The 20645-nt window shown below is 44.7% G+C and overlaps 1 protein-coding gene across 1 annotated transcript in view; it reads right to left on the bottom strand.

Moving 5' to 3' along the window:
• Positions 1 to 20645, bottom strand: part of MAD1L1 (mitotic arrest deficient 1 like 1) — a 250357-nt gene that overhangs the window by 112882 nt on the left and 116830 nt on the right. Inside the window, 1 exon segment of the mRNA XM_070955353.1 lies at positions 10668 to 10808. Within this exon segment, the coding sequence (XP_070811454.1) occupies positions 10668 to 10808 (141 nt within the window).

Genomic DNA, 20645 nt, shown 5'->3' with positions numbered 1-20645 from the left:
GCTTGTGGGCTTCAACTCCCAGAATTCTCCAGCCAGCTATGCTTAAAGCTGCCAGGTTTGGGGACTCCATTTAGAGGAAATGAAAAGATGTTCAAAGCCCACCAAGTGTTGTGGTCCGCCAGCAGCCTGTGGAGCTGGCAGTGGAGTCGGACAGTGAGGAGGCTGAGGAAGAACATGGGCCAGTCCTGGAGGCTGGGGAAGGCCTGGATGAGGGCTCTGCGTCGGAGGCAGAGATGGGGCCAGGGCCATCGGGGAGTGATGCGTGGACTCCGGAGCCTCCAGAGGCTGACAGTAGAGAGGCAGAGGAACAGGAGGAGCCTGTTCCTAGTGCACGCATGAGAAGAGCTGCCAGAAGGCAAGAGAAGCTAAAGCAAAAAGGACAACTCAGGAGTAAGGCCAAGAAATGATTGGCCCCTCCCATAAGGCTTAAAAGACCAGCAACGGCTCTTGGGCTCTTTGTCGGAAAACAACGTTGATAGACTTGTTCTTGTCTTGCTGCACTTATCTCCTGTCGGCGTCTTCTGCTTCTGAACTTTTGCCAAGAGAAGCCTTTGGCATTTTGCCTAATTATACCAAGGTTGGTGATTAGACTGAAGAATCTGTGTTATGAAGAGTTCGTTTTGATTTAGTTTGGACTACGCTGAGAATAAGTTAATTCTCAGCTGTTCTAATAAAGTCTTGTTTGTTTTGGAACTGTTTGCGTCTAATACTACCTACTTGGGCCTGGGTCACAACAGTAAGGAGGATGGTCAGGAGAATGGATGCTACGTCTCAGGAGGTGAGGAGGAGAAGGAGCCAGGAAGATTTATCCCAAAGTTTTTCTTTGAAGACGTTTTGCTTCTCATCCCAGAAGCTTCTTCAGCTCTGAAGAAGAAGAAGCTGAAGAAACTTCTTGGATGAGAAGTCTTCAAAGAAAATACAGAAAGTCCAGTTGCCTCTTGAAAAAGCACCTCTGAGACAACCATGTCCTGGATGACGGAGAATCTCCATAGACATTTAGGAAGGTTTATCTTGGAAAAAACATTGTGAGATGACTGAGGAGGCACCTGTTAGTCCTTTTCAAGGATCTGAACTGGTATCCAAAGAAGATCAAGTCTTCTGTAGAGATCTTAAAGGACAGGAGGGCAAATTCCCATCAGAAAAAAAAAAAACATCTCAGTGGTAGCAGCAATTTGACCAAAATATCATTCACTAAGAATGATTAAGAATCATTTCTTATAAGATCTGGTAACAGAGACCTCCTGATCATCTGTTGGACATATCTCGATTGGGACTTCTGTATGGAGCAGAACCTGGGATTATATTTAAACAAGCATTTTACCCCCAGCGGATCCATATGGAGAGCCATTTAGAAATGTGGAATATACATAACTCATTAATATTTTTTTATGGTTCTCTTCTTGTTAAGCAACGTAAAAGTTAATAACTTGGTTAATCATTTAATTGAATAACACAACATGAATACATATAAGAGAAGTGTGGCTTTGTGTATTAATTCTTTTCTCCTCCTTTTGATGTAATGAATTCTCTGTTCTGTTTTATGAAAAAAAAATAAAAAAATAAATAAAGAGGGTTTGGTTTGATAAAAATCCAGTGGGACCCTGGAACAATTTAAGGAGGTGTCAATTCAAGGCTGGGGCATGCCATCTTCTCTCCCCTTCACAACTTCAACACAACCTATCCCAGTGATGGCTAACCTCTTAAAGTTGTAGAAAAAATGCTTTTAAAAGCCTCTGACAATGCCAGTTGAGCCGCGCGATCATCAGAGGCTTTTTTTTTTTACTTTTAAAAGCATTTTTTCGGCCGAAGAGGTTGTAGAAAAAATGCTTTTAAAAGCCTCTGACGATGCCAGCTGAGTCGCGCGATCATCAGAGGTTATTTTTTTACTCTTAAAAGCATTTTTTCGGCCAAAGAGGTTGTAGAAAAAATGCTTTTAAAAGCCTCTGACGATGCCAGCTGAGTCGCGCGATCATCAGAGGTTTTTTTTTTACTCTTAAAAGCATTTTTTCGGCCAAAGAGGTTGTAGAAAAAATGCTTTTAAAAGCCTCTGACGATCCCAGCTGAGCTGCGCGATCATCAGAGATTTTTTTTTTTACTTTTAAAAGCATTTTTTCGGCCAAAGAGGTTGTTCTCTCTCTCTTCTTTGTCAAGTGAGCCCTGATTTTTTCCTTCTAGCCGATCAGCTGGGAGTCAGGAGGAAGCGAATAAATTGGGGGCGGGGCCAGGCAGAGGTGGTATTTACCGGTTCTCCGAACTACTCAAAATTTCCACTACCGGTTCGCAAGAACCGGGGGAGAACTGGTAGCAACCCACCACTGGTCCAGAGGGACTGTGGATAGGGAGTCGGGATTAAGGAGCAAATCTGGATAGATGCTCCAATTTAGAAGAGGGCTCAAAACCTATTTGTTTACCCAGGCCTTTTAATTAGGTTTAACCGCTTTAATATGCATCGTTTTTATATAGTGTTACTGTTTTTATTAAGTAATGTTTACGGTTTGCTTTAAAACACACTCTGGTTTTAATTGTATTTCTTGAGCGCTCTGAGCCATTAAGGCATCATGCAAATTCTCTAAATAAATAAAAGAGCTCCTTCGGTATGCAAACGTTGCCACGACCAGGAAGGAAGGAAGACATCTGCAATTACAGGTCATGGCAGACCCAATTGTTAAGGGAGGCCCTGTGAAGAATAGAGGAGGGTAGACAATGAGGGGCTTTCCAGACCAGCGTTTGAAGGTGTGGGGACTTCAACTCCCAGAATTCCCCAGCCAGCTTTGCTACTCTAATCCCTTCTTTCCTTCGTCCCTTCTTTCCTTCCATTAGCCCTGCCTCCTTCTCTCTTTTCCTTCCTTCCTTCCTTCCTTCCTTCCTCCATTCCTTCCTTCCTTCCTTCCTCCCTTCTTTCCTTCCCTTAGCCCTGCTTCCTTCTCTCCTCCCTCCCTCCCTCCCTCCCTCCCTCCTTCCCTCAGTTGTCAGAATGCAGTATTGCAGGCTGATTCTGCCCACTGCCAGGAGTTCGATCCCAACCTTCTCAAACTTGACTCAGCCTTCCATCCTTCCGAGGTGGGTCAAATGAGGACCCAGATTGTTGGGGGCAAGAGGCTGACTCTGTAAACCGCTTAGAGAGGGCTGGAAAGCACTGTGCAGCGGTATATAAGTCTAAGTGCCTATGGCTATTGCTACTATCTACCCTGTTCCAATCTTCACAGGGCCTGCCATGACCTGTAATTACAGATGTCTTATTTCCTTCCGGGTTGTGGCAGCGTTTGCATACCGAAGGAGCTCTTTTATTTATGCTGGCTGGGGAAATTCTGGGAATTGAAGTCCAGAAGTTGCCAAGGTTGGACACCCCTACCTACCCAGAAAGATGTTGGGCATCTGGGTTGAGGGCCTTCTCCTCCTTCCTCGGAATTCAGAAGCTTCTCTGTTTTAATTCAAACAAGCAACGGCTAAGCAATATCCAGAGAAACAGTGACGGAAGCCTGCTTCTTTGCCACACAGTGAAATGATTTTTAATTAAATTGCCTTTATAGCACAACTTCAATGGCCCCCACCAGACCTCCCATCATTCCACCGCCTTCAATTCCTTAAGGGGGTTTCCAAAGTGCTTTTCCTATTTCTGAAATGGATTTAGCACGCGTGCATGCAAACACACACACAGACATGTAAACACAAACACAAAAAGACACATACACACAGAGGAAGCACCATCTTGAGAAAAACCCACAATCTCAGTTTCCTGGCTTCTTTAAGGGGGAACTGCGATGCTAGCTAGCGCACAGTGGAATTTAAGCATGGCTCTGTTCTTAAATCTACGTTTAAGCCATATCTGTATTCATAGATTAAAGGGGAAAAAACAAACAAACAAACAGACCAATTAATTAGCAACGGGGAGCCGCTAAGGAAGAAACAGTAGATCTCACCCAGGTTAATTCTCTTCCACGTGTCGCTGTGCGTAAGAATACAACAGGACACATCCAACGCTTAAGAGGGGTCTGCAGGGAAAGTTATAATTATCTATTTCTGATGCACTGGAAGGAAAGCAAATTAAATTGCCTGCAAAGATATAAAAAAAAAACTCCATCTGGGCAGTCACGCCCATGTGGATTTACCGTGTTTCCCCGAAAATAAGACCCTGTCTTATATTTTTTTTTGAACCCCAAAATAAGTACTTGGCCTTATTTTCGGGGAGGTCTTATTACTTTGGGGAGCGTGGAGCAAGAGGGGGCTCCTCTTGCCGTCTTACCTGATTTCCAGCTCTGTCTCCCTAACCCTAATCAGAGGAAAAGGCGGAGACTGTGTTTAAATATTTTCGGGGAGGGCTTATTTTAGTGCATGCGCTCAAAAGCCCAATTGGGCTTATTATCAGGGGAGGTCTTATTTTAGGGGAAACAAGGTAGAAAAGGGTGGCCTATCCCAGAGGTATATTTGGACTATTAAGAGGAAGGGGTGCAGAAAAGACGGGTCTTATTGGAGAAGCTCTTCCCCCCACCCCATTCCTCAACGTAGTGGAATAACCCTTGCAGGGGAAAATCAATTTTATTTCAATGGGATCAATATTGCTTCCTGCAATGCTCTTAAATCAACGATTTTATAACCACGCTACCTAAACGGAGTGCTGGATGGATAGAAGAAATTCTGCTAATTATAGAGGGATAGAATCAAGATCACGCAAAGTGTTAAATACCACTTTATAAGGCCTTGGTAAGGCCACACTTGGAATTCTGCATCCAGTTTTGGTCGCCACAATGTAAAAAAGATGTGGAGACTCTAGAAAGAGTGCAGAGAAGAGCAACAAAGAGGATTAGAGGACTGGAGGCTAAAACATATGCAGAACGGTTGCAGGAACTGGGTATGTCTAGTCTAAAGAAAAGAAGGACTAGGGGAGACATGATAGCAGTCTTCCAGTATCTCAGGGGCTGCCCCAAAGAAGAGGGAGTCAAGCTATTCTCCAAAGCACCTGAGGGCAGGACAAGAAGCGATGGGTGGAAACTAACCAAGGAGAGAAGCAACTTAGAACTAAGGAGAAATTCCCTGACAGTGAGAACAATTAATCTGTGGAACAACTTACCTCCAGAAGCTGTGAATGCTCCAACACTGGAAATTTTTAAGAAGAGATTGGACAACCATTTGTCTGAAGTGGTGCAGGGTTTCCTGCCTGGGCAGGGGGTTGGACTAGAAGACCTCCAAGGTCCCTTCCAACTCTGTTAGTCTTTTATTGATCTGAAGGCCAGCAGCCCACTATAAATGGGGGGGAAACGGGTGCAGGCATCAACTAACCAACATCACACCTCTTGGGAAAAAACCCGGAAACTGGGAAGATGCCAATTTTAAAGGGAGTAACAGTCGAAGTTATCTAGAATTAAGGAGAAATTTCTCGACAGCAATGAATGAGTGGAATGGCTTGCCTTCAGAAGTCGTAGGTGGTCCATGCCTCTTTTCTCAAGAAAAGAGTGGATCGATCCTCATGAGCCGCGGTGGCGCAGTGGTCAGAGTGCAGTACTGCAGGCTACTTCTGCTGACTGCCGGCTGCCTGCAATTTGGCAGTTCGAATCTCACCGGGCTCAAGGTTGACTCAGGCTTCCATCCTTCCAAGGTAGATAAAATGAGGACCCAGATTGTTGGGGGCAAGAGGCTGACTCTGTAAACCGCTTAGAGAAGGCTGTAAAAGCACTGTAAAGCGGTATATAAGTCTAAGCGCTATTGCTTTGTCTGGGATGGTATATAAAATCTCCTGCCTTGAGCAGGGGGGTGGACTAGAAGGCCTCTGAAGTCCCTTTTCCAGCAGTGTGATTCTATGATTTCTATTTCTAAAGGCAGGCTGGGTTAATGCATGCAATTCAGGGCTATTTTATGGACACAAAAGCTAGTCAAGAGTCTGGTCAAGGCAAAGGACAAAGTCATAAATCCTCCCTCGCCAGCCGATGCAGAACTTCCCAGGAGATGCTGTCCTCAACGTTTTGATTTATCCGAAGGTTTTCCTTGGAAGAAAAGCTAAAGAAATGGAACCGATGAGGAATGGAGGCGCAGGGACAACTTTAAATGGGAGGAAGGGAAGAAGCTATGACCATAACGGCTCCAATCAATATTTTATGGCTTTCAACTCGGACTGTCTAAAGGGAAGGAAACTCAAAACCTTCCCAGAGATCTGTTTTAGGTTGATCCTTGCAAATAATTCCTTGTGTGTCCAATCGTGCTTGGCCAATAAAGAATCTGGTGATTCTATAAAGGTAAAGGTTCCCCTCGCACATATGTGCTAGTCGTTCCCGACTCTAGGGGGCAGTGCTCATCTCCGTTTCAAAGCCGAAGAGCCAGTGCTGTCTGACGACGTCTCCATGGTCATGTGGCCGGCATGACTCAACGCCAAAGGTGCACGGAACACTGTTTCCTTCCCACCAAAAGTGGTCCCTGTTTTTCTACTTGCATTTTTTACCTGCTTTCGAACTGCTTGGTTGGCAGAAGCTGGGACAAGTCACGGGAGCTCACCCCGTTATGCGGCACTAGGGATTCGAACCGCTGAACTGCCGACCTTTCCATCGACAAGCTCAGCATCTTAGCCACTGAGCCACCACGTCCCTATATGATTCTACAATTCTATGTTAGTAGCAGTGCCTGGATGCCCATTTCAGCAGAAAGGGAAGAATGACTGCTTAAAGGGTAGTTTAACAGGTGACCTGATATTAGAGAGCAACTGTCCCAGACAGGAGAAGGGATCAAGCAGGGAATTAGCCTGGACTCCACGGCGGTTAAAAACGCTGAGCTTGGAGAGCTGACGGCCCGGGTTTGAGACCCGAGCTCCATGCAAGGAGGGTGAGCTCCTGTTCTTGCTCCAACTCCCGCCCATCTAGCAGTTCCAAAGCATGCAAATGCGAGTAGATAAATAGGTACCACTTTAGTGGGAAGGTAACAGCATATAGAGCCGCAGTGGCACAGAGGTCAGAATGCAGTATTGCAGGCAGACTCTGCCCACTGCCAGGAGTTCGATTCTGACCGATTTAAGATTGACTCTACCTTCCATCTTTCTGAGGTTGGTAAAATGAGGACCCAGATTGTGGGGGGCAACATGCTGACTCTGTAAACTGCTTAAGGAGGACTATGAAGCAGTTTATGAGCTTGAGAGTTATGGCTATTCTGTGTGCTTTTGGCATATAGCCATGCTGGCCACATGACCACGGAAAATATCTTTGGACAATGCTAGCTCCCTCGGCCAAGAAACGGAGATGAGCATCGTGCCCTAAAACCAGACACAACTGGACAGGAAAATGTTTACCTTTTTCAGCTTACATAAACACAAGAGTGGTGGTAGATCTGAACCCTGTCCTGAATGCTTTTGAGCCTTTTCTAGTTTTTTTTTTCCCAGGTGAAAGTAGCCAGTCTGGGAAGATTCCTGTATTAGAGGCATAAAACAATAAAGTAGCTGGTTTGAACTCTATGCGTGTGAGTCTGGTGGATCGGGCCTGACCCCAACAGCAGACTCCGCCCAACTCTTGGGAGTAGAGAATGAGAACATTCGGTATTTGATGAGTAGAAACTGCTGGGTTCATAATGAACCAATTAACGAGGACGTGTGGACGGCATCAATCTCTCCCGGTAAGAAATCTGTGGAGCCTGGATGGTGTCAGCGTGAGCACATCCTGCACACCTCTCTTTGTGCTCTTCATGTTTCACACTGAGCCAAATGCGTTGCAACGAAAGGTACATTAATGGCGCTACGTTTATTGGCTTCACCTTCGCCGAGCCTATATTTAGCAGCGTCGTGGTTCTCTCAAAGCAACGGTCGTAAATTTAGATCAGAGGGTGAGCCGGGCCAGCGGAGAGGCTGCTCTCAAAGAGACGACAGAAGAGCGTCCAAATACACAAGACGGATTAACTAGCCAGGGACCTGCCTCTAAATCCTGGTCTGTACGTTCCTTTAAGGCAGGACTTTGTCCCCACGCTGAAGGAACGAGACATCTTCAAAAATTGTTGGAATTAGCCACAGAGAGAGACAGGAAAGCCAACAGCCAGCCTGGATAGCTCAACAGACAGATCACTGTAATTTAACACCAGCTGTCTGCAATTAAAGTAAGATTGAATCTTGCCAGGCTCAAGGTTGACTCAGCCTTCCATCCTTTCTAAGGTAGGTAAATTGAGGACCCAGTTTGTGGGGGCAATAAGCTGACTTTGTATAAATATACAAAGGATGAAGGCTATTGCTTAACGCACTGTAAGCCGCCCTGAGTCTCCGGAGAAGGGCGGCATATAAATCAAATTAATAATAATAAATAACCACAAGTGCAATGCAATCCTAAATTGCATTAACAGAGGGATACAATCTAGATCAAGTGAGGTACTAATACCACCCTATAAAGCCTTAGTAAGACCACACCTAGAATATTGCATCCAGTTTTGATCACCACACTATAAAAAAGATGTGGAGACTCTAGAAAAAGTGCAGAGAAGAGCAACCAGGATGATTAGGGGACTGGAGGCAAAAAACATACGATGAACGGTTGCAGGAACTGGGCCTGGCTAGTCTAGTGAAGAGAAGGACCAGGGGAGACACGATAGCAGTCTTCCAATATATGAGGGGCTGCCACAGAGAGGAAGAAGGGGGTCAAGCTATTTTCCCGAAGGCCAGACAAGGAATAATGGATGGAAACTGACCAGATGTCAGCACTTCAAACTGCATTTACTCTAGTGCTGACATAAGAAGGAGAAGCGAAGGCGTCTGGAAAGGGACGTTTGACTTTTCACCTACTTATTTTCCCTGGAGATAATATCCCCTAGGAGATGGGATGGGAGGGGGGAAATTCCTTTGAGCTGGAGCAGTAGATTAGGGGTAGAATGACTTGGAAGATGGCTAATGAGTGCAGGGGAGTGGGGAACGGAAAGGGAAGGTTTTGGGTCTGGAAGTCAGTGTTGGCTTCGATGAGTCGGAGGTAGAATGTCGTGCTTAATAAATGGGAATTTTTCTTCAAAGACTTTGTTTGAAATGCCAATTTATTTGAGACGACCTCGAAACCTGACACCAAGGAGAGACTGGTCAGAAATAAGGAGAAATTTTCTGACAGTGAGAACAATCAACCAGTGAAATAGAAGTTAGTTTCAGAAGTTGTGGGAGCTTCATCACTTGAGACTTTCAAGAAGAGATTGGGCTGCCATCTGTCAGAAATGGTGTAGGGTCTCCTGCTTGGACTCGATGACCTACAAATCCCCTTCCAACTCTGTTAATCTGTATCTGTATTTCCTAACTGCCTGTTGTGGCGAAGAGGTACTGGCTCATCATTAGGTGTAGCTGAGAACATCACACTGCCTCTCAGAAATAAATGAAGACATTTGGGGAATGTCTTAATTTATTCCTCTGGGGGTTCTCCTCCTGTCTGTCCTGGGGAGCCCTTTGGAAGTTGTTGGATAGGGGGGGCTAAAATCCCACTCTTTAATCCGTCTCTCTTTCTCCTTCAAAGAGCAACCGCTAACGACGGCTTGATAGTGTGCTGCTTAGTCCACAACAGCTGCTACCTGGAGCCAAATTAAGGGTTGTTGTTTTTTTTAAAAAAAATTATTTACTTTTGGAAATCTTTCGGAAGAATGCGCTGGCTGTGACGGGGCGGCGTGGGAGGACCGAGCGAGAAAGTTGAGGCTGAAACTTAAGAGGAATAACAACGGAATCGGCTTCTCGGGAGAATTCTATTCTCTCCGAAAATGGATTTATTGAGCTACATATGAGCCAGGGTGGCGCAATGGTTAGAGTGCAGTACTACAGGCTACTTCTGCTGACTGCTGGCTGCCTGCAATTTGGCAGTTCGAGTCTCAACTCCTGGCAGTGGGCAGAATCAGCCTGCAATACTCCATTCTAACCACTGTGGAAGGAAGAAGAAGGGAGGGAGGGAGGGAGGGAGAAAGGAAGGAAGGGCAATAGCAATTAGACTTATATACTGCTTTACAGCCCTCTCTAAGTGGGTTCAGCCTATTGGGTCCTCATTTTACCCGCCTCAGAAGGACGGAAGGCTGAGTCAACCTTGAGCCTGACGTAAGCCAACAGCCCAGTCAAGAAACTGCCAAAGAGCCATCCGTAAATGGTAAACAGCCCAACCAAAGAATCTCTAAGACCCCCACAGACCTGTAGGCAGAATATAAACTGACAGCCAACTGCACTCCTTGCTGGCACTGATGATGTTACCTAGTTGGGTCATGAAACGCCTGCAATAAAACAAGGAAGCTCAAAGAACAACAAGGACCTCACAGTTGTTCCTTCTCCTTCTCCTCCTCCTTTTTGCAAACCCCACTCCCTTCTAGCACTGATGATGCAACTTATTTGGGTCATGAAATGCCTGCAAGAAAACAACCATGCTCAGAGAGCATCCAAAACTCCACGGTCTTCCTCCATTCCACAATCCCCACTCCCTTCTAGCACTGATGACGTTACCTAGTTGGGTCATGAAACATCTGTAAGCAAGCTCAGAGCGCACCAAGGACCCCACAGTTCCTCCTCTTCCTCCTCTTCCTCCTGCTCTTCCTCTCCAAAAACTCCACTCCTTTCTAGCACTGATGATGTTCCCTAGCTGGGTCATGAAACGTCTCCAAGGAAACCACCAAGCTCAGAGAAGCACCAAGGACCCTTCATGTCAACCCTGAGCTACAAATATTCTCCTTTATCGGCACACCCCAATGTTTTTGCCCTCCATTACCTCCATTTCGGTGCAGTGGGCTTCCACCTTCTGCACCAGCTCCTCGGCTTCTCGCACGCGGAAGCTGAGCTGCGGGGAGTGCTCCGACGGATTCAGCTCGCTATCGTAGAATTCCAGAATGGATCTCATTCCATCACGGGCCTGGGAAAAAAGCGGAAGAAGCTGTTAAGTTTCCATCCGATGCAACCACCGAGGAGGACAAGTCAAACACACACGAGACATTTCCATTTCTCCACTTTCTTCCAGTTCTCCTGCTGCTTTATGCCCACGTCTTTCCATTTTACACCGACCGTTGACTATGATAAAAGAAAATTATACGTTTACTTTATTTTTTAAAAAAATTTAAGAAAATTTAAGACGCCCAATTCATTCCCGGTGACGCTGAGTGGCTTACAAAGATAAAAACCTAACATAAAACAATAAAAAAAGCAATGAGAACCCCCATCCCCGTTTAAAATTTATATTAAATACGATGTACTTGCATGGGTAGCCCTCGACGTATGATCACAATTGAGCCCCAAATTTCTGTCGCTAAGTGAGACATTTGTTAAGTGAATTTTGCTCTGCTTTATGACCTTTCTTGCAAACCCTAGACCCGTGATGGCGAATCTATGGCATGCGTGCCACAGGTGGCACGCATAGCCATATCAGTGGGCACCCGAGCTCAGCTCCATTTTCGGGCCTTCTGGGCTCACCGGAAGTAGGGAAACAGGCTTTTTCCTGCCTCCAGAGGACCTCGGGGGGGGGGGGGGGAGAGCCCATTTTTTGCTGTCCCCATCCTCCAGAGCCTTTCCAGGAGTCTGGGGAGGGTGAAAACGGCCTTCCTCACCCCCTGGAGGCCAGAAACGTCCCATTTGCCTACTTCCAGTGGGACAGGAAGTTGGCAAACGGGCCGTTTTCGGCCTCCGGAGGGCCTCCAGGGGGTGGGGAAGGCTGTTTTAGCCCTCCCCAGACTCCTAGAAAGGCTCTGGAGCCAGGTGAGAGAGAAAAATGGGCCTACCGGGCCATTGCGTGCCGGGAGCAAGGGAGAGGGTCTTGGGTTCGTAGCACGGTTATTAAGTGAATCTGGCTTACCCCTGGACCTTGCTTGTCAGAAGGTCGCCAAAGGGCATCACATGACCGCGGGACACTGTGACCGTCATAACTATGAATCAGCTGCCAAGAAATGGGGTAGGGTCTCCTGCTTGAGCGGGGAGGTTGGACTAGATGACCTTATAAGGTCCCTTCCAACCTTGTTAATCTGAGTAAAAGCTCCTGCCCGGTGAGAATGTCCTCCTTGTATTGCCCTCAAGCTCCAGGGAAGTCCTCTATGATCTGAACTCCCTCTTCCCACTGATTGTCGTCTGAATTATTGAGGCCGAATCTAGCCGGTGTTTGCTAAGCTAACATCGTGAACTGCTGCTTCTCCTGGAAGCCACAGTCGCTTAGACTTGGGGAACTGCCAAAGCCTTTTGCTTACTCAGCTGCCTCGGTCCAAGAAATGACTTATGGGGAGGGAGGATCTTACATTTCAGCTTTTGGTGAACAGACCTCCGCCTTTCCGATCTGGATTCCAAGCAGGCTTCAAAATTGGCTGTCAAGCCTCGAGGGCTTCCTAATTGTTTATCTGAGGAGGAAGAGGCTATAAATTCAGGATGGTCTGAAAAGCATCTCAACGGGTAAGCATCTCCCGCTAAAAGCATCATGGAGGTCGGTGGGGAAATGTAAGAGTCACCCTATTCTCCAAAGCACCTGAAGACAGGACAAGAAGCGACGGGTGAAAACTAACCAAGGAGAGAAGCAACTTAGAACTAAGGAGAAATTTCCTAACAGTGAGAATAATTAAATCAGTGGAACGACTTGCCACCAGAAGTTGTGAATGCTCCAACACTGGAAGTTTTTAAGAAGAGGTTGGACAACCATTTGTCTGAAGTGGTGTAGGGTTTCCTGCCTAAGCAGGGGGTTAGACTAGAAGACCTCCATGTTCCCTTTCAACCCTGTTATTCTATAGACATCAAACCGCACTTGGCATGAAACAGATCCATCAGTAACAATTAACACAACCCATCCAAGATAACTAATAGGAAAGAATCGACGGGCATTAATTGCTTTGCCTTTTCTATTAATTCTATTAATTGCTTTGCCTTTTCTAATGAAAAGAAAGAGTACAATAAAAATCAGCTACAGCTCTACTCGACTTCTTATTTCAGTGACACTTCCAGTTCGTTCTCTCTTTGCAAACGTGGAGCCCAAAAGAGCAGAAAACGCAGCAAACAAATTTGCTAAATTTACGTATTAATTGTATACTTATTCATACAGTTCGTTTGGGCTTTTTTTTCTAGCATATTGTCCTTTTATGCTGGTTTGGCTTTTATAGTTTCTTCCACGATTCGGGCTATTTGACACTGACTGTCTAATTAGTTGTTGGCCACAAAAAATCAATGGAAACAAAATTAAAGTTACAAATCTAACTAAAGTCAATCAGATATCTGTGGGGAAAACTTGTTCCAGAGAGAAAGTTTATATAGTGTCATAATTTTATTGAAATCCTATATCTTCCTATTGACTTTTATTGTTTCAAGCGAGATGCTAGAATTATCATTATTAGAGTCTTGCTGTTGCTTGCAGGTCAAAAAAACGGACTCTTCCTTTTATAAACAAGCTGTAATTGTCTCTTTATTGACTCATAAATCTCTAAGCTGACTGCCTTCACTACACTTCTATTATATTATGCCTTTTGCACTATTTTCCGACTGAAAATACAGCCTCTCTCCTATTTAACTTAATTTATTTTATTATTTTTTTTAGAGAAATTGTTTTGTCATTAACGGCAAACGAGAAAGAACATAGACTGGTCTGCTTTCGTAATAACTTTTTAATGACAAATTCTAGTCACAGTTAAATTTGCTCTATTTCCACCCGAGTGAATTTCAGCTGTTAATTTAAAAGCAAACCTACAGCTCGTTCATTTTTTGACGTTAGCGAAGAAACAGGCTAAAACGCCGTCTTGGAAGACACAACGATGATTATATTTTCAGCCAAGTGTTGAAAGTACAGCACGGAAGGAGTTTTGCTTCTGAAAACTGCACTCGTACTTTGATTAATTGGCAATGATTTAAGGAGAAGATTAATATATCGTTCTCGTTATTGGAAAACTTAGCAGGGGTGTGGGGGGGAATCGCCTCTCGTGATGAGTGAAGATATTTAGCTACGATAAGAAATATTTTTAGCAAAGCATCTGTATTTTTAACTTGAGCATAAAACGGCTTTCAGAAAAATTAGTGCAATGAATCTTGATATTTCTGGATGCCAGTTGCAAAGAACAGGGGAAATTTAACTTAATCTATAAAACCGTCACTGGCTTCCAAATACACTGAATATAAGCAGAAAAATATGTTTTCTTCTGAAGAAGGCTCCGTTTAATTTTAGGTCAAAATGTGTTTGGCAATTAACATTTTTACACGATTGCATTTATGACCTCCGTGCATTAAAATTCCTGCAAAATTCTTTGGTCACACACAGCAAAATTATGATGCTTATTTCTTCTTTCTTTTTTTCTTTTTTGTAAATGCAGAGGGTTCTGTGGATTTAAAAAGTCTTCAAATATTGGTTTCATTATCAAATTTGAAGCTGGGGAGAACGGGGGCCCATCGGCACTGACAAATTAACCATTATGAGCAGCCCTCGACTTACAACAGTTTATTCAGTGAAAATTCAAAGTTACAATGGCATTAAAAAAAGCGACTTATGACCTTTTTCACATTTGCTTGATTGTTGGGGGCCATAGGCTGACTCTGTAAACCGCTTAGAGAGAGCTGTAAAGGGCAGGACAAGAAGCAATGGGTGGAAACTAACCGAGGAGAGAAGCAACTTAGAACTAAGGAGGAATTTCCTGACAGTGAGAAGAATTAACCAGTGGAACGACTTGCCACCAGAAGTTGTGAATGTTCCAACACTGGAAATTTTTAAGAAGATGTTGGATAACCATTTGTCTGAAGTGGTGGAGGGTTTCCTGCCTAAGCAGGGGGTTGGACTAGAAGACCTCCAAGGTCCCTTCCAATTCTGTTATTCTATTCTAAACCTCACCCCCTTCTAACACTGATGATGTTCCCTAACTGGGTAATGAAACATCTGCAAGAAAACAACTAAACTCAGAGAATTCCAAGGATATCAGAGTCCTCCTCCTCTTCCTTCTCCTGCTCTCCTCCTCCTCCTCCTCTCCATAATCCCCGCTTCCTTCTAGCACTGATGACATTCCCTAGTTGGGTCATGAAACATCTACAAGAAAACAATCAAAGACCCCACAGCTCTCCTCCTCCTCCCTGCAAACCCTGCTTCCTTCTAGCATCGATAATATTACCCAGTTAGGGAACATCATCAGTGTTAGAAGGGGGTGAGGTTTAGAATAGAATAACAGAATTGGAAGGGACCTTGGAGGTCTTCTAGTCCAACCCCCTGCTTGGGTAATGAAACATCTCCAAGAAACCGAGCTCAAACAGCACCCAGGATCCCCTACAAATATTCTCCTCTAGCCATAAACTGGAACTATTCATGACAAATCTCAATAGTTTGGTTGCTGGAACAGATGAAGCCCAAATGAAACAAAACACCATTGGATTTGTCAGTGTAGTTATTGTGGGACGCGGTGGCACAGTGGCTAAGACGCCGAGCTTGTCGATCGAAAAGTCAGCAGTTCAGAGGTTCGAATCCCTAGTGCCGCGTAACGGGGTGAGCTCCTGTTACTTGTCCCAGCTTCTGCCAACCTACCAGTTCGAAATCACGTAAAAAAAAATGCAAGTAGAAAAATAGGGACCACCTTTGGTGGGAAGGCAACAGCGTTCCGTGCGCCTTTGGCGTTGTGTCATGCCGGCCACATGACCACGGAGACGTCTTCGGACAGCGCTGGCTCTTCGGCTTTGTAACGGAGATGAGCACTGCCCCCTAGAGTCTGGAACGACTAGCATGTATGTGCGAGGGGAACTTTTACCTTTAGAAAAACAGGTATAAGGAGAGGAGGAAGTGAATTTATGGGAGTGAGTGCTGAAAGGAGCAAACTCCTGGGGTTTTTAGACTGGCCTTCCGACAAAGCAAAAAAATATTCTTGGCCTCCAGCGATTAAATGAGAAACACCTTTGATTACAACTGCCCCAAAATGGAATGACTCACGGCTCAAATCTCATTTTGGGGGGTGATGGGGGGTGGGGAGAAGCTGCAAGAAAAGTACATTTGGTAAGAAGCGGAACCTAATAAAATTGCTTATCTAGGCCCTTTTTTTAAAATTTAAAACAACCCTCCGTTCCAAAGTGTGCTGAGCACAACTCTTGCAAAAGTAGAAAACCAACGAGGGGAAACCGGTCCTGTGTTAGAAAGCCTCTCATCTGCAGATTTCGAATAAATGGCGATTGGGTGATGCTGCTTGCAATTTTGTATGCGTGCAAATAGTTCTCGATGTACAACTAGCGACTGTATGAAGCAGAGGTCTTCAAACTTGGCATCTTTAAAACTTGTGGACTTAGGGTTGGCTGGAGAATTCTGGGACTTGAAGTCCACAAGTCTTAAAGATGCCAAGTTTGAAGACTTCTGGTATGAAGAGCCTGGATAGCTCTGCAGACTAAGCACTGTAATTTAACATTCAGCTGTCTGCAATTAAAGTAAGTTCGAATCTCGCCAGGCTCAAGGTTGACTCAGCCTTCCATCCTTTCTAAGGTAGGTTAAATGAGGACCCAGTTTGTGGGGGCAATAAGCTGACTTTGTATAAATATACAAAAGGATGAAGGCTATTGCTTAACGCATTGTAAGCCGCCCTGAGTCTCCGGAGAAGGGCGGCATATAAATCAAATCAAATCAAATCAAATCAAATCAAATAAATAAATAAATAAAGTTACAACAGCACTGAAAAAAAATGACCGTTTCTCATGCTTACAGACCGTTGCGGCATCCCCCAAGGTGATCAAAATCCAAAAACTTGGCAACTGGCATGTACTTATGACAGTTGCAGTGTCCTGGAGTCATTGGATCCCCTTTTGGGACCATCTGACAAGCCAAGTCGATGGGGAAGCGCCCAATTCGCTTAACAACCGTGTGACTAGTGAAACAACGGCAGACATTCGCTTAACAACGGTGGCCAGGAAGGTCGTAAAACGGGGCGAAACTCACTGAACAACATTGTCTCGCTTAGCAACATAAATTTTGGGCTCCACTGTGGTCGAAGGTCAAGAACTACCTGTAGCTGGGAAAGGGGCAAGGGTGAAATCCAGCAGGTTCTGACAGGCTCCGGAGAACCGGGTAGCGGAAATTTTGAGCACTTTGGAGAACCGGCAGCGGAAAATTTTGAATAGTTCAGAGAACCGGCAAATGCCACCTCTGGCTGGTCCCAGAGTGGGGTGGGAATGGAGATTTTGCAATATCCTTTCCCTGGAGTGGGGAGGGAATGGGGATTTTGCAGTATCCTTCCCCCTGGAGTGGGGTGGAAATGGAGATTTTGCAATATACTTCCCCCAGGAGTGGGGAGGGAATGGGGATTTTGCAGTATCCTTCCCCCTGGAGTGGGGAGGGAATGGGGATTTTGCAGTATCCTTCTTCTAGAGTGGGGTGGGAATGGAGATTTTGCAGTATCCTTCCCCTGCCATTTCCACCAAGCCATGTCCATCAAGCCACACCACGCCCACCAAGCCACGCCCACAGAACCGGTAGTAAAAAAAATTTGGATTTCAGCACTGGAAAAGGGAGACAAGAAAATTTTCACTTAGAAAGATTTTGCACAGTGAAATATGTGTAGCAGTTGAAAATCGAGTTTCGTATCTATTCTTCTCTTGCAAAAGAAGAAAAAAAAAGGGGGGGGGAAATCAACGCACCATCTGACATTTATGCGCGCACAAAAGCTCTTTTCTTGCCCGCCAACCCTCCGAATGAGGACGTGTGATTCTGGTTTATCTAACGTTTCCCAAGGACGGAACGCTTGCCGTTTCTGATCCGACGTAGATCAAACGCTCTGAAAGAGACCCTCTAAATGTTAAATATACCTAACAATGTTTCCCTCTTGAAGTTCACGGCCAACCGCATCAGAATTCTTATTTCGTTTCTCAGCCTCCTTCCCCAAATGGCCCGTGTGACTTTTAAGGGATCAGGGGAAGAGCTGCAAATCGAACGGCAGTTTTTAAAAAATAGGAATAAAAAAAAATGGAGGAAGGGTGAGTTAAGATCCATGGAGACTTCGCCAGGGTGTGTTCTTGCTTGGTTAAAAGTTAAAAAAAAAATTACAATTTTTATTTCCTTAAAGAATCTTCCAATGGCCGCAAAGACAACTGTGCACCCAGCTATCTTTCATGACTAAGGTAGGACTAGAACTCACCATCTCCAGGTGATTGGTCCATAGTCACCCAGGTTCTCGCGTATCGGGGGCAACCCACCACAGATGCATACACAACTTGGCTGATGGACATACACAACCAGTGCTGGGATCCTCCTGGTTTAACAACCGGTTGGGTAATCGCGCTCTTCGCTGCGTGCGCGAGCGGTTTGAAGACATCTTCATTTCCACATATCTTCCGAGGAGAAACACAGCTGATTCGCGCAATCTGCTCTGCCGTGCGAATCAGCTGAGAAGATGTCCAGAGATATTTCACAAGAAGAGTCCTCCACTCCTCCGCTCGTAACAAAATACCCAATGCCACCAGACTTGAAATTCTGGGTTTAGAAAATTTAGAACTACGCCGCCTTCGGTATGACCTAAGCACAGTTCATAAAATCATCTGCCACAATGTCCTACCTGTTAATGACTACTTCAGCTTCAACCACAACAATACACGAGCACACAATAGATACAAACTTAAAGTGAATCGCTCCAAACTCGATTTCAGAATATATTATTATTATTTATTGGTTAATCTTTAGTGAGATTCACAGCCTTTGAGGCTGGTTAATAGCTCAGCAGCTCGAGTCCTAACCAAGGACCTAGGAACTGTTAAGGTATCGTCGGAGGATGTAAGCTGTTCTGAGTAAGGTGGTTTTTTGTAGAGTCAAAATGTTCAAGTCCGGCAAATTTAGGATTTCTAAATAGCGGGGTAGCCCTTTGGGTATTGCTCCGAGGGCTCCAATTACAATCGGGACAACACACGATTTCTTTTTCCAAAGTCGCTCAACTTCAATTTGCAAGTCCCGGTACTTTGTGATTTTTTCTTGCTGCTTATCTTCAATCCGCACATCACCAGGTATTGCAATGTCAATGAAGCATACTTTTTTCTTTTCAACTATTGTTATGTCAGGTGTGTTGTGGACCAAGTGCCTGTCAGTCTGAATCCTGAAGTCCCACAAGATCTTGAGTTTCTCATTCTCTAAAACTTTCTCAACCTGATGTTCCCAGTGGTTTTTGCTGTACTCAAATCCAAACTTCTGGCACAATTTCCAGTGAATGATTTTAGCAACACAGTCATGACGTTGTAGGTCATGGTGTTGTTGTTGTTGTTGTTGTTGTTGTTGTTGTTGTTGTTGTTATTATTATTATTATTTTATTAGTCATATTTCTATGCCGCCCATTCTCCGAGGACTCTGGGCGGCTTACACCAAAGACAGTATACTAAATAGCCTATTGCCCCCAACAATCTGGGTCCTCATTTTACCCACCTCGAAAGGACGGAAGGCTGAGTCAACCTTGAGCTGGTGAGATATGATCCATTGATCTGCTGAACTAGCAATCAGCTGAAGTAGCTGCAGTAGTGCACTCTAACCACTGCGCCACCTCGGCTCTTGACTTCAGTAACAGAGTGGTCAATGCCTGGAATGCACTACCTGACTCTGTGGTTTCTTCCCCAAACCCCCAAAACTTTAACCTTAGACTGTCTACTGTAGACCTCACCCCATTCCTAAGAGGTCTGTAAGGGACGTGCATAAGCGCACCAGCGTGCCTTCTGTCCCTGTCCTAATGTTCCCTTTAATTGTACTCATTTTATGTATTCATTTCATGCTTATACTTATATATATTATCTAATATGTACTCAACAAAATAAATAAATAAAATAAATAAAAATAAATAAAATAAAGGTAGGAAAGTAGCGCGGGCGGGCGGGCAGCCGGGCCCATCTAATCGTCGGGGTGAACCGGTTCGCTCCTAGCTGATCGTCAGAGCTACCAGTTCGCCAAAACCGGTAGAATCCCACCCCTGTAACACAACCCATGAACAAAGTTGCATATGAACAGCTATTGCAACTGGGCGCCAAACAGCGCAGAGTTAACCATGCAGATAGAAGGTTTTAATTGTGTCTAATGTCCAAGTAATACTTCCATTAAGCCTAGACAATACTGGACTAGTTGCCAATTGTTAGGCGGGAGAAAGAACTCCGGTAATTACAACTAATTTGTATGGCTGGCTTGTGTGATCCACGACAATAAAGATCAGTCGAGCGTTTAGCCCCAAAAATGCTCACACGAAAAACCAGCCAGGTAGATTTTTTTACCTTTTAACTTCTAAAAGAGCCTTTTCTAACAATGGAGCCGACGGACATCACCGGTTTGTGTTTAAAGACCACTGAAGTGTAGCTTCATTAAGCGGTTAGCAAAACCCAGCAAAGCTGAAAAGTGAAGGAGAATCTGTTTCCATTAGAGTAATATTGGTTTGTTGGGGTTTCCCGCCCCCACTTCCCCTCCGCCTTTCCTTTCTTCTTGAATGAAAAATACAAAACCTTTACACAAAGCAACGGCAAGGCTTGTTTTAATTAAAAACATAATACAAAAATCATGAATAAATGATCCGGGGGAGGGATTCTTCTATTCTTCGGTGCCGTTAACGAAAATTCCGAAAGAATCAATAGCTTTGTGGTGGGGTTTTTTTTTTTTTCAATCTTTGCAAATTCAAACACAGTTAAGGTGTTGCTGAATGACACACACACACACACACACACACACACACACACACACGCAATGGCCAGTGACTCTACGGAACTTGGTGGACCTACCTGATTTGCTATAAATCAGGGTGAGCGAATGAAATATATTGTGTTTATG

The sequence above is a fragment of the Pituophis catenifer genome, unplaced genomic scaffold (assembly GCF_029215685.1).
Source record: "Pituophis catenifer annectens isolate HBS135680 unplaced genomic scaffold, rPitCat1.0.hap2 SCAF_16, whole genome shotgun sequence".
NCBI lineage: Eukaryota > Metazoa > Chordata > Lepidosauria > Squamata > Colubridae > Pituophis > Pituophis catenifer.
This window is presented reverse-complemented; position numbering and strand designations above follow the sequence as displayed.